Source organism: Hemicordylus capensis, chromosome 1 (assembly GCF_027244095.1).
Source record: "Hemicordylus capensis ecotype Gifberg chromosome 1, rHemCap1.1.pri, whole genome shotgun sequence".
NCBI classification, from domain to species: domain Eukaryota; kingdom Metazoa; phylum Chordata; class Lepidosauria; order Squamata; family Cordylidae; genus Hemicordylus; species Hemicordylus capensis.
The window spans coordinates 43,714,404-43,728,046 of NC_069657.1; the positions used below are offsets into that span (position 1 = coordinate 43,714,404).

At 43.8% G+C, this 13,643-nt stretch overlaps 1 protein-coding gene across 10 annotated transcripts in view; it reads left to right on the forward strand.

Moving 5' to 3' along the window:
* The window catches only part of CEP128 (centrosomal protein 128), a 263,923-nt gene that overhangs the window by 10,187 nt on the left and 240,093 nt on the right, over positions 1-13,643 (forward strand). For all 10 annotated transcript variants that reach the window (XR_008313415.1, XR_008313413.1, XR_008313414.1 and 7 more), the window contains exons 2-5: positions 546-695; positions 4,033-4,119; positions 10,501-10,621; positions 13,227-13,345. Coding sequence is in view for 7 of the 10 variants with exons in the window: in XM_053284676.1 (XP_053140651.1) it covers positions 552-695; positions 4,033-4,119; positions 10,501-10,621; positions 13,227-13,345 (471 nt within the window). In the remaining 3 variants the exon portion in view is untranslated. The remainder of the gene's footprint in view (positions 1-545; positions 696-4,032; positions 4,120-10,500; positions 10,622-13,226; positions 13,346-13,643) is intronic.

Here is a 13,643-nt window from a genome sequence, read left to right on the forward strand (position 1 = left end):
TTACAGTACAGATATCTAGCGTAGAGCTTACTGACTGCGCTGAGCAGGCTGATGGGTCTCTAGATTGTTGGGTCGTCTTTTCTGCCATTTTTGAAGATGAGGACATTGACCGCTAGCGCCCAGTCCTTGGGAATATGGCCATGTGTGTTGATAAATGTGAATAGCGAGGCCAGGATAGGGGCTCACCATGCTGAGTTATTTTTTATTTGCTCTGGGGGAATTAGGTCATGTCCAGGGGCCTTCCCAGGTCATTCCAGATGTTGTCACTGTTGGCCATGTGGGCAGGTCCTCTACATCGTGCTGAGGGGTGGGCGGGCGTGTGTTCCACAGCTTCATCTTCGTACAGATCATAGAAGTGTTTCCCCTAGATCTCTGGTGGGATGTAGCTGTCCAGGCATGTCGAGCCATTGCTGGGGAGAGTTGTCGTTCAGCAACAGCTGGAGAGCCAAGGTTGCCTACCCCATGCTAGTGTGATGGAGCCCTGAAAGCTTTGTTGTGAAATGTTCATGTTTTGAGGATGATTTATTTATTTTTGTCTCTTCAAGGTATCGATGGCAGATTCATCCAGTGATTCTGATCACTTCCATCGTAGAACTGGAAGACGGGGTCCTGTAAGAGCAACTTGTAATAGAATACGAAATCATGATGATGAAGATGTTACAGAGAAGATCCATACTTTAGCAAGCACTTTACAGGTTGCTAAGAACCATTGGCTTTCTAAAGCGTTTTTATGTATCTTGCACACATAAAAGGGAGGGCTCTGCCTAGTGAAGTGATTGATCCACCTTGTAATGTTGTTTCTGTGAAAAATACTGCTTGTCACTTACAAAAGCGTAAAGTGTGTTTGGGGACAAACCAGAAAGATTACTGTAGTTCTTTCTGGCTGTTGTTTGTGTTCAAGGCAGGGTTGATACAAATTCCTAACGCACTCTTACGCATTGCATTAAACGGATGTTATGATAAACTATTCCTGCTTGTGTAGGGTTTTTTTGTTTAAAAATCAGCCTTATGGGGAGTGATTAGAACCCTGGTAGTGAGGAGGGGGGCTTTAACTCTTTCCATAGCCATGGTTCTAATTTGGATCATGCCCTGCACCCCTGCCCCACTGGCTGCTAGGAGCTTCTTCCCCTGGGGGAAATATCGTATTTACTTGAATAGAAGATGAGACTGAATTGAAGATGAACCCCTTAAAAAGCAGAGGTTAAATACAGGTTATACCTGCATTTACTTGAACGGAACAGTTCTCTGAATTTAAGACTACCTCATGGTTTCTAATATAAAAAAACTTGGAAAAAACCTAGTCTTGCATTCTGGTAAATACAGTAGCAATCCCAGGGGCCTTCAATCCTGATTGGGGCTGCAGCTGATTAAAGACTTCCTCCCCACACGCCACAGTCTCAATCTGGATTTGGCTTTTTGTGCCGAATATGTAACAGCAATCAAAAACCAAGTGCATAAGGTTTTTGCATAAGGTGCATAAGGTCCGGACTATGTACTCAGTATAATGTGTAGTTTGGCCCTAAGTTGCATTGACAGCAGAAAAATACTTGAGGGGAAAAATTACATAGGATTGGCTTTTAAGACTATTGGAATCCTAGATCAGAGAAGTTATGTATGGTTAGCTCACCCCCCGCCCCCCCTTTAAAAAAAAAAAAAGACAGTCACAACATTCACAAGCTGGAGAAATATTGCAGATCAAATTAGTGTGGTGGGGTGTATGTGTGTAAAGCAATGGTATAAATGTCTTATGTCTGGGGTATGGCTTTATTTCAGTTTTAAAATTTCTACACTGCTTTTCCACTAAATTGTGGCCAAGATGGCTTATAACACATTCAAAATCACATCCGGTTTAAAGGAAGGCAATTTGGGGGTATTGTTGAATGCCAAACATTTGATTCATTAGACGTTGTATACTTGGATTTTTTTAAAAAGGGCTGTTGAAGTATTTCACCAAAGGCTCCTAAGAGAACAAGAAGACTGATCTGGCTGTGATTGGTGTCTGGTTTAAAACACAGAAAGTAGAGTGTAGGATAAAAACAGATTTTGCAATGGAGGAAAGTAAGCAATTACATCTCCTAAGGCTTGCTATTTGCCAGGTGTTTTTTTAACATTAAGAAATGATCTGGAATAAAGGATGAACAGTGAGGTAGATAAGCCTGTGGGTGTCGCCAAGTTATTAATGACAGTAAAATTGCAAGCAGGTTCTGAAGTCCATAAGGATCTCTCTGAATTGGATGACTGGGCAGAACAGAGGGGCAGATAATTAAGTGCAATCGGATGCACTTAGGGCTTAATTTCACTTGTGCAGTGATGGGGTCTAATGTGGCTGTGATTACCTATGGAAGAGATTTTGAAATTATAGTGGAAAGCTCTCTGGAAACATTAGAAAAATGTTTCTAATTCTTTCTCCTTGGAAAGAAAGCTCTCTTCCTGCGGCAGCCCTAGGGTGTGTGTGTGTGTATGTGTAAAGCAAATAAAATGCCAGGGATCAATCGGAAAGGATTTAAAATAAGATAGCAGGTATCATAATGCCCTTATATAAGATAATGGTTCAGCCAGATTTAGAATACAACATTGGTCCATCTCAAAAATGGTAGAGAGTTGAAATAAGTAAAGGGCAAATAATGCTGATGCACACTCCCTTGCATTGAGAGCACAAATTCCACTACAACCTTCCCTCATTACTCTTGATGATGGTTTGGTATTATATCTTTACCAGGGTTAACCATGGTTAATGTGAACCAGGGTTTGCTCCTAATCTAGGATTTGAAATTGTGCTGATTACAAATCCAAGGTGAACTTTGTACTGACCATAACACAAGATTTGTGTGGTTAATACTGGTGCAGAAATAAGACGGAGCCATGGTGAATGCTGGTGGGGGAAGATGGGGGAATCTTACTTGAGGGTGTGGGAAATAGAGGAGCAAATGTGTTCAACTCGCAATCCCTAATGCTTGGAGATTGGCTTATGTTTTTGTCTACAGGGGAGCTAAATGACTAGAGAGTGGAGCATCTTCCCTCTGAGGAAAGACTAAATGACTGGGACTTCTTAGTTTAGAAAGAGAATTGAGGGTGGCGGGGAAAAATATTATACATTTATGAAATGTTTGGAGTGTGTGAGTAGAGAGAAGCTTTTCTCTCAGTTTTGGATTTGGGGGGTCATCCGATGAAACTGGCTGTAGATTTTAAAAGGAAGTGCTTCTTCACACAACACCTACTTGACTTTGATCTTCATCGCCATATGATAGCAGACGACTCGGTCATTAGGTTATGATATGACTGTATGATAGCAGTCATTAGGTTAGATAGCTTTTAAAAGGATTAAATGAGTTCACAGACAATGGATTTCTCAGTGGCTGCTAGTCATGGCCACTAAATTGAACTTCCATTTTCAGAGGCAATATACCTCTAATTACCAGATGCTGAGGATGAACAGGGGATGGCTGAAGTTACCATCATGTCTCATTTGTGAGTCCCCAGGAGGCATTGTGTTGCCTCTGGAGACAAAATCCTGAAACAGGTGGAGTCTAATAAAGCAATTTTTACATTAGTGGAAAAATAATCACATCATTATGAAACTATATTCATCATTGTATGGAAAGCTCTTGTGTAATCTGATCAAAAATTTCACTTGATTTTTTTTTTAAAAATGTGAACTCTTGGTTCATTTAGGGGCCCCTTCATACTTATACCTATAGCAAACAGCATGGAAGGGGCTTCTGCATGATACGAACCTGCAGGGCTAAGTGTGACTTACGTGACGATGGGGGGGCAGGACAGGTTACATGGCTTTTCCCCATAGATTGGCATAGGTCAAGTGACATGCACCCATGGGTAATTCACATTTGTCCATGCTTCTGCTTGTGTGTGAGGGGGGCCTTAGACTGAGCATCCTGAAAATGGTAGATGTTTTAGCAACTGGAATGTTGAGCTGCCTTAATTTGATATTAAGCCAAGTGCTATAATAGGCAAAAGCTTCAAGGTTGTAGGATTTCTGGTTTTAGCTCTAATGCTTTCAATATTCCCCTTAAGGATACTAATCGGAACCTGAGACATGTGGACCAGATGCTGGGCCAGTATCGAGAGTACAACAATGAACAGGCAGAAGCAATTGCAAACGTGAGCACCTTTTGGTACTTCTTAAATGATGCCTACACAATCTGATAGACGTGTATTCCTTCTCAATCCCCAATATGTTTGGAAGGAGGGCTGGCATTGTAGTTGACTTACCTTGGCTTTGGGCTTGTGGGGTGAGAAGTGGGGGAAGGCTGTGGCCTGCCAGGCTTCAATTTCAAGCGGAGTCAAGGGGGAACATAAGAAGCTGCCTTATACTGAGTCAGACCATTGGTCCATGTAGCTCAATATTGTCTCTGCTGATTGGCAGTGGCTTTCCAAGATTTCAGGCAGGAGTCTCTCCCAGCCCTGCTTGGAGATGCCAGAGGGTGAACCTGGACCTTCTGCACGCAAGCATGCAGATGCTCTTCCGCTGATCTATGGCCCCATCCCTTAAGGGGAATATCTTACAGTGCTCACATGTAATCACACATTCAAATGTAAACCAAGGCAGACCCTGCTTAGCAAAGGGGACAATTCATGCTTGCTACCACAAGACCAGCATTTCCCTTTGTTGCTGGCAGTACATGGCCTTTTCTCTCCTCTTTGTGTGCAAGAACTGGATTTCTGCTCTACGCTGAGCACAAGGTGAAGTTCTACCAGACTGCACAGAAACCCTCTTTGCACTTTAATTAAGAACTCTTTATTAGGCTTTTATCGAGTAAAGCCTTTTCTTTTTTTCCTTTCACATTCTCTGTAACAATCGCCTTTGTCCACAAATCACAAGTCCTACCAGCTGTAGCTGCTTTAAACTCACCTTTTCTTGTTTGGATCTAATGAACAAGGCACTTGTGCAAATGTGTTGCACTAGTTGGTTGGAGCTTGCAATACAGATTTGTGTTGTGCTTGCCCAAGCATCCTTGTACTGATGCAGTAAGTTGCGCAACATGTGCTCCTCTTCCTCTGTCATTTCATGTTTTGGGGATCATTTGTGTAAGAGTGCGATTTTGAGATCTTTCAGGTGCACAAACTTTGTTGTGCAACCACTTTTAGTTGAGTGTCAGCCCCTGATGGAACGTTTTGTGCTCTTTTCTTATGAAAGATGTTTTCTGTGCTAATGAAAAGTAAAGATAAAGTGTGCTGTCCAGTCAGTGTCAGTTCCTGACAACCACAGAGCCCTGTGGTTGTCTTTGGTAGAATACAGGAGGAGTTTACCATTGCCATCTCCTGCACAGTATGAGATGATGCCTTTCGGCATCTTCCTATATCGGTGCTGCCTGATATAGATGTTTCTCATAGTCTGGGAGACATACCAGTGGGGATTCAAACCCGGCAATCTCAGGCTTGCTAGTGAAGTCATTTCCCCGCTGCACCATTAGGGGGCTTATATATGCTAATGAAGCAACTCAGTGTTCTCTCTAACAGGGATTTCCAGATGTTGACTATAACTCCCATAATCTCTAGCCAAAGGCTATTGCAGCTGGGGATGCTGGGAGTTATAGTGAACAATATCTGGGAATCAATGAAGCAACTGACTAAATACTACCAATAATGCAGTAATAATACTGCTAAGTAATGACTCTTTTCTTAACTTTCTGCGGGGTAGGGGGGAGAACACCCTGAAGTTCTAATAGTTCATTTAGTGATATGACTGGTCTGATCTCGAGAGCCAGTTCAAGTGTTGAGAAATAAATCTAGTGTGGTGCAGACAGTGGTGTGGTCGCAAATTCAGAAGTGCAGGTGCGCCCCATAGCCACACCCCCATTAAAAACACACACACACACACACACACACACACACACACACACACACACACCACCAAGCAAATGACCACTTTATATTATTTGTATTTTAAAATGCGGCTTCATTGTTTTGTGTGACTCTTAGTGACTCTGACTCTTAGAATCCTAGCTTCATTGGTGGTTGGTTTTTTTTAATATCATGGGAAGACAATCCATTTTCTTATTTCTTGTGCTATGTACCACTTTGAGAGCTTTTTAAAAAAAAGTTGTGCAAATAATAATAATAATTTTATATTTGGACGAGACCTTAGTCTTCTGGTTTCTAAGAGATGAGCTGGGATTTAGAGGGGCAAAATTCATGTCCCTTCTGTATGCTACCCGCGCCCCCTGAGTTTATTTCAAAAGGTTCAACACGCCCCTTTCCCAGACTTCTCTCTAGTCATCTATGAGCAACATACAGATCTGGCATATGGAGAGCCTGACCACTGAATAAAGATTTGCCTGGGCAAAGAACTGCTCATGTGGAACCCATTTCTCCTGTTGAATGAACACAGAAGCTGTTGTGAACAAGAGATGTCAGTGTGTCTACTGGAGCACCCTCAGTCCCCCTGCCCGCCCCCCCCTTTTAAGCTACATCAAGGCGCTTTTAAGCTACATCAAGGCGTTTGCAAAATACTTTAGGAGACAACTGTATTTGTGACATTTCAAATAGCCAAATTACAGAAAGTGGGACTTAAGGCAGATCCTGGGATTACGGTATAACTTCTTGCACATCATTTTTCCTTTGAACTGCTTTTGTAGCCAACTTCCAAGAAGTCCATTAAAAAACGTGCAAGAGACTCTAAAGAGTGGTTTGGGAGCTCTGGGGTGGTGTGTCATGCCACCCTTAGGAATATGGAACTCAAGGAGAAAGAATTGGCAGGGGGAAAAGATATAATGACTGGAAGCCAAGAGGGAAGCACACCTGTTGGTGGCTGTACAGCTGCACTGCAGTGCTCGCCTGGACCCCACCAAACCTGTTCGATTAATCTGTTGAGGCAGAGGAGAGCTCATCTTCATCTAGAGCTACTTCTTTTTAAGAGGCTCTCGTGACTTCAAGGCATGAAATATAAATCACCTTTCATAAAGCTGGTATGTAATGCCTCAGCCACAGAATGCAACTCCTTTTCCATTGGCTGCTCTGGTCCCGAGGCATTAAGCAACATCAAAATAAAAATAAAAAGTATATTTCCAACAGAACTCTGCATAGCTGCTTTCAAAACTGCTTTTCAACTTCATCTTAGGAACATAGGAAACTGCCATATACTGAGTCAGACCATTGGTCTATCTTGCTGAGTATTGTCTTCACAGACTGTCTTCACAGACTGTCTTCACAGATTGTCACAGTTTGTCTTCACAGACTCAGTAGTGTCTTCACAGACTTCACAGTAACATTTCTCATGGAAGGTGAGGATGTAAGAGGAATAAAAGAAAAATACTCACGAAGGAAATCTAAAAATTTCTCTTGCCTGATATATATAAATAGAAACTGTGCACAGTTGGCAAATCTAGCTCGGCTAGCAGCACATACGTCTTTATTCCATGGTTGATATCCATGGCCGATTTCCCCTCTCTGGGCACAGGAAGGGCCATAGAGATGAGAGACGCAACCCGGCGCTCGCCTCACCCCTTCCTCACTGCCCTGCCACCCGTGCTCTAATTTTAAGACATTGTCTGGCTTCTCTGCCAGCTCCTGCTGCTGCTCAGTGCAGCATGTACCTTGGCCTGGCCCCCAGTCAAGATGGCCTTTGTGCATATGTGGATTCTGCACATGTGCAGAGGCCCTCTAAGCCCTGGGGGTGGGGGCAGCTGGCAGGGAACACTGGCTTGCCAGGGCCAGGTTGAGGCATGCGTGCATCAGAGCAGTGAGGCTCAGCAACAGTGGGCAGCGGCCGGTGGGGAAGCCAGCCGCTTTCTTTACAAAATTGTGTGCCGCCCTTGTGGGGCAAAAATTAGAGTACAGAGGTTGGGGGGCAAGGCAGCAGCAGTGATGGCAGCTTGGGGGGCAAAAATTAGAGTGTGAGGTTGGGGGACAACTCGGCAGTGTCTGGGAGTAGGAGAAGTACCGGGCCGGTGGCCCGCTCCATCCCATTTTGACTACACCAGTGGGTACTTCTCTCCCAGGATTTGTAGCACTTCAGACAGTGGGACAGGAGTGGCAACTGTGTGCTTGAATGTTCACCCGTGTCCAAAACTCTCTGATATGGGTCAGCATTCCAAAATGCAAATCCCCATCTCTGGAAGGGCAGGGTCATGGGTTTTCCCCCTGCATGTTTTAATTAGAACTTGGGAGTTCAAATGTATGTTTTTCTGTGCTCCTGACTCAAACATTTCAGATCAAACATGATGATGATGATAAATAATCATGAACAACTGTATCTGTTAGCCGCCCCATAACAAATTGTTCTCTGGGTGGCTCACAACACAGCATTAAAACATCAAGTAAGAACACATAACACAAATGTATTTTAAAATACATATGAGGCTAGGCAGGAGTATTGATTGTCATGCGCTGAAGGTGTCAAGTTCGAATACTAATTGTGAAATCCATCCATGGGACAATTTTTCCATCCCATGCCATGTGCACTTCTTCTAGCCAATTATTTGTTTTTAATCTCTTTGCCAGTTCTGACTCATTTGTACGCAAAGAGAGGATGCTTCCAGATGGCTGCTTCCTCCTGCAATGAAGCAGCCAGAAAACAATTAGCTCCTGAGAGCAGCTCTTTGATGAATTGGCACATTAGTGGCACTAAACAGGCATGGGGTGGGGGAGAGGGGACCTCATGGCGCAGGTACCAACTCTCATCAGTGTCTGGTGCTGTTGTGGCTGGTTTTGTGCCATAGGTGTCATGCCACCCATGCTGACCTTGCCAGTCCATTTGGATTATTGGTTGTTGGCACAGTCCTGCATGCTTTGTGGGTGTCAAGCATGCTGATTCAGCTTCCCTGTCACTTGCAGAGATTTCCATTTGGGAGTGGCCATACGCTAGCCTGTTTAGGCTCCTACTGTTGCCTGTTCTGTGTACTGTTTCCCGTGTCTTTTCCTCCCCTCCCTCTGCCTTTTTATTTTCTCCCAATATTGCAAAGCTCAGCAATCTATGAAAGCGATGCACATCTGGCAGTTCACAGACGGTGTGAATAATAATTATAGTTTTAAAAAGCCCGGGCTAGAATTTGACATCAGGGGAGATGTTGTGGGGCAGTAACAGAGCACCTGCTCTGTATGCAAAGGGTCCCAGGTGGAATCTCTGGTATCTCCAGGGAGGTCTGAAAAGCTGCGTGGCTAAAACCTTGGAGAGCTGCTGCCATGCAGAGTAGGCAATACTGCCCTAGATGGGCTGACTCAGTATAAGGCAGCTTCCTCTCCCTAGTGGAATGTGTGTCTCCTTACACATACATCCTCTAGTAACTGAGCAAAGAGGCACTTTTAAAAGTAGTGATTCTCTTTTTTTTAGCAGGGGGAGAGCAACTGTCTCGATCCAATCCCAGGACAGCATTAGCACCAGTTGCTGGTGTCTATCTTGTGTTTCTTTTCCAACTGCGAGCCCTTTGGGGACAGGGAACCATCTATTTCTTTTTCTTTGTAAACTGCTTTTATAACCTTTTTAATGAAAAGCATAAATATTGGTGATAATAATAATAATAAAATAGAGCAATACATACGTGGAGTGTTCCAGCAACTGTGAGATAATTATGTCTGCAGTGAAACTTGAGCATTTTCTCTGGCGATCATGTCCATAGGTTCTTCATGCAGGCCTCCTAACCACTGGGTTGGGGATGGTTGCCTGTTATGATATTCATTCATTCATTCATTCATTTGATTTATATATTGCCCTTCCAAAAATGGCTCAGAGTGGTTTGCAACAGAATAAAAACCATTAAAACTAGTTAACAATTAAAATTAAAACTATAAAAACAGAATAAAACCAATTAAACAGTTAAAAACCCTGGAAAACCAGGGCAAACATTTAAAACAATTTGAAACAGTTCACTTCAATTTAAAAACCAAGGTCTCTTCTGAAAGACAATAATGAACTCAAATTACGGATTTCTGCCAGGAGTGCATTCCATAGCCCAGGAGCAGCAACAGAGAAGGCCCACCTCTGAGTTGCCACCAGACGAACTGGTGGTAACTGGAGACGGACATCTTCAGATGACCTTAACGTGCGGTGGGGATCATGAAGATCATGCAGAACTATGACTGGAATGTTAGTCCTTGTTTGACCCTGGATGTTTGAAGACCCCTGTCTGAAACCCTAGAGGGCTCCTGCTAGTCATTGTAGACAATATTTATTTAGGTGGACCAGTGGTCTGTCTCGGTATAAGCCAATTTCCTATGTTTAGCCCAGTTATTCTGAATATATATATATGTATATTGTAAATGATACAGAACTAATTCAACTTGCTCCACAAGGAAGGATGGGGTTAAGAAACCAATGCTAGGAATTCTAGCCTGTGTGGTCACACCATTTGATGCCACCACTATATGGGCTTCTTAAAATTTATGTTTAAACAGTCAGATCTACTTGGACTCTGTTTTCTATCTGTTTTCTGAGTCTCTTCCAAATGGTGTCAGATTGCTATCCAACTGCTCATATCTATTATAGTTCTTTGCTTACATTGTCCCTTCCTGCCTTTCATCTAAGTAATTGTCATTTTAATGCAGCTTAAAGAAACACTGGAAGAGTCCATAGGCCAATTAAGGAGCCAACGATTGAGAAATTCTGGTATAAGAAGTGCATCTCTTTCAAGCTTATATGCAAGTGACCTGGATGGTAGTGCACCAGGTATGCTTTTATAAACTTTAATATGTCAAAATATTTTATCCCTTTTGATTTTGATCTGCAGCGACTGAATGAACTAGTAGGTTGAATGGTATCATACTTTTGTGAATGTTGGAAGGTATAATGTTTGAGCTCACTTAAATGAAATGGCTCCCCAGATCTGGGAAGACTGTAACATACAGCATTAAACTGAAACAGTTCTTATTCGGTGGTATATGGCAAAGTTACTTTTTGATATTTTGAAAGTCCCCCTCCCCTGTTTTCTACCTCTGCTGCATATAGCAGAACATCAGCTGGTTTTTCTTTTAACCTGCTTTTATTCACCTCTGATTATTATACTGGCATGGTAGTGCCAGTATAGTTAGGATGAGTTATTTTAACATTCTGCCGTTATAAGTCCTGAAGTTGATTTTATTGTTCATAAAATCGAAACTGTCAGATCTGCCTGACCATTTGCAGATATCAGTTAGGTGTTGTGCCCGGTTCTTTGCTTGGATCCAAGATGAAGAGACACGCGCACACAGGCGGAAGGTGGATAGATGTCATTTTAATCGGAGAAAGCTAAAGGGGTAAAAGGCTTACATCCCTCGAAACACAAACTACTGGGGTTCCTGCTGAAGTAGGGGATGGGGCTCTTCTTGGCATCGGTCTGAGACGCTTGCATGCAAATCCATCAGTGAGATCCAATTAGCACGAAAAGGGGCTGCCTTTTAAAATGGATTACAAATAAGCTTTGCTTACTGGTGAATAGACACACATGAGCAAAGCATGGCCAACACAGGTGCACAGCGAGACAGTATAATGAGCAAGCCCCAACACCTAGGGCTTTTTGGTTTAGGAAAAAGACGACTGCGGGGAGACATGATAGAGGTCTATAAAACCATGTGTGGTGTGGAGAAAGTGGATAGAGAGAAATTCCTCTCACGTAATACTAGAACGAAGGGTCATCCCATGAAATTGATTGCCAGGAAATTTAGGACCAACAAACGGAGGTACTTTTTCACACAACACATAACCAACTTGTGGAATTTTCTTGCACAGGATGTGGTGACAGCCAACAACCTGGATGGCTTTAAGAGGGGTTTGGATAACTTCATGGAAGAGAGGTCTGTCAATGGCTGCTAGTCGGAGGGCTATAGGCCATCTCCAGCCTCAAAGGCAGGATGCCTCTGAGTACCAGTTGCAAGGGAGTAAGAGCAGGAGAGCGGGCATGCCCTCAACTCCTGCCTGTAGGCTCTGAATGTCATCTGGTGGGCCACTGTGTGAAACAGGATGCTGGACTAGATGGGCTTTGGGCCTGCTTCAGCAGGGCTGTTCTTATGTTCTTAAGGTTCTCACACAGAATACTGATAAGGCGATGTAACTAATCATATCACTAACTAAAACAAGTGGCTCAGGCAGAGATGAGAGGGAGAGAGAATGCTTTATACAAGCCACTAACTCTCAAGCAAGATGGCTGTCCTGTGCCTTCTACACAGGGACTGGCATATGCATTTACACTACTTTTCTTGGCTGAGATCCCGACACAGGTATGGAACCTTCCCTCCTCATGATACAATGGTCTTGTGCAAGGGGGTATTTCCCTATCTTGTCCCTACACTAGGTGACAAGAGACACCACCCCTCCAAATCTGGTGCATGTCCATTGACTGGCTTAGATACAGTAGTTTAAATATTGAGGCGCTAATCACGATCGCCAAAAAGCGGGCTAAGAGAGTCTAGCCTGCTTTTTGGCGGTCGTGTGCTCCCACGGGAGCTGTGGGGCTCCCGGTAGCTAACCTGCCTAATTCCCCCTCCCCTTAGCCGAGGTTAACGGAGTGAGTGCTCCGTTAACCTCTTCTTCCTGATTGTGTGTTGCTCCGGCGCGAATCCGTGCTGTGGCAACACATGGCGACCCCTGGTGGGAGGCTGAAACCAGCCTCCTGGCCCTGGGGGTCTCTCCAGGATGCCCCGCACACTTGCGTGGGGCATCCTGGAACTTCCGGGGGCCATGCGGCCCCCAATCCCTGAAGCCCCCCCATCCGTGACTCGCCTCATAGACTCTTGTAAGGAGAGTCAATACAAATGCTTAATGCCTCTTAAATTTACTCCAGTTGCATGCTAGACTTGTGCCTTTTGCTTGTTTGAAAAGCATCCATCTAATTTTTTTTTAATAATTAGTATTCAAAGTACCAATAAGAGGTAAATCATATAATATAGACCACAGTATTTTGTATTACATTCTGACTTCTACATGTGATAGGGAGTGGGGCGCCCTGGGGGGCAGAGGCGGCTGCCGCAGGGCAAGGGGGAATTAGCCAGAATCATATTGGTGGAAGTAAGCTTATATTGCATGAGGGGTTTCTTTTCTTGCTTCCTTGCTTCTAATTTCGCCTGAAAATTCCTGCACCCCATCCAGTGCAGTTCTGGAGGGTTGTCCTCAGGAGTGACTTTTCATGGGGCATAAGTGGGGAGACAGGGTTAGGGAAGATCTCTTGCATGAGTTTCCTTCTGCTGCACATCAGGATCCAGCTGAATATACTGCATCTAGCAGTATGACATGTGTATGAGTGAATTTCTCATAGGAAAGGTCATGCTGATTTGCTTTGTTCATCTTTTATCTTCTGAAGAAAGCTGGCATTTCCAGCCCACTTCTCCCCTCCGGGACTACAGTGAGACACTGGGTACTAGACGCCGAAGGTCTAGGTCTGCTGTCCGGTTTGTTGACGAAGGAGATAATCTGAACCAGGTACTGATTCTTAACAGAATATATATTCTGCCCTCTCCCCCCCACCCGCCCCTGCTTCAGTCCTGTCATGGGGATATTTCCACATGGCTGTTTTGTCCTTCTGCTGTTGTGCTGTTCATGTGCTTTGGGGAGTTGCTGCATATATCTCTCCCCAGGATACTGCTCCAGTTTGCTTATAATGTGTGGCAGGGGAAGAAAATGTAGCAAAGCTGAATTGCATCAAAGCAGCACAAACTTGTCCTTAGTTTGGATTGTCAATGTTCATGTAGTGCAACCAGTCTTTAAAGTAGTATCTGCC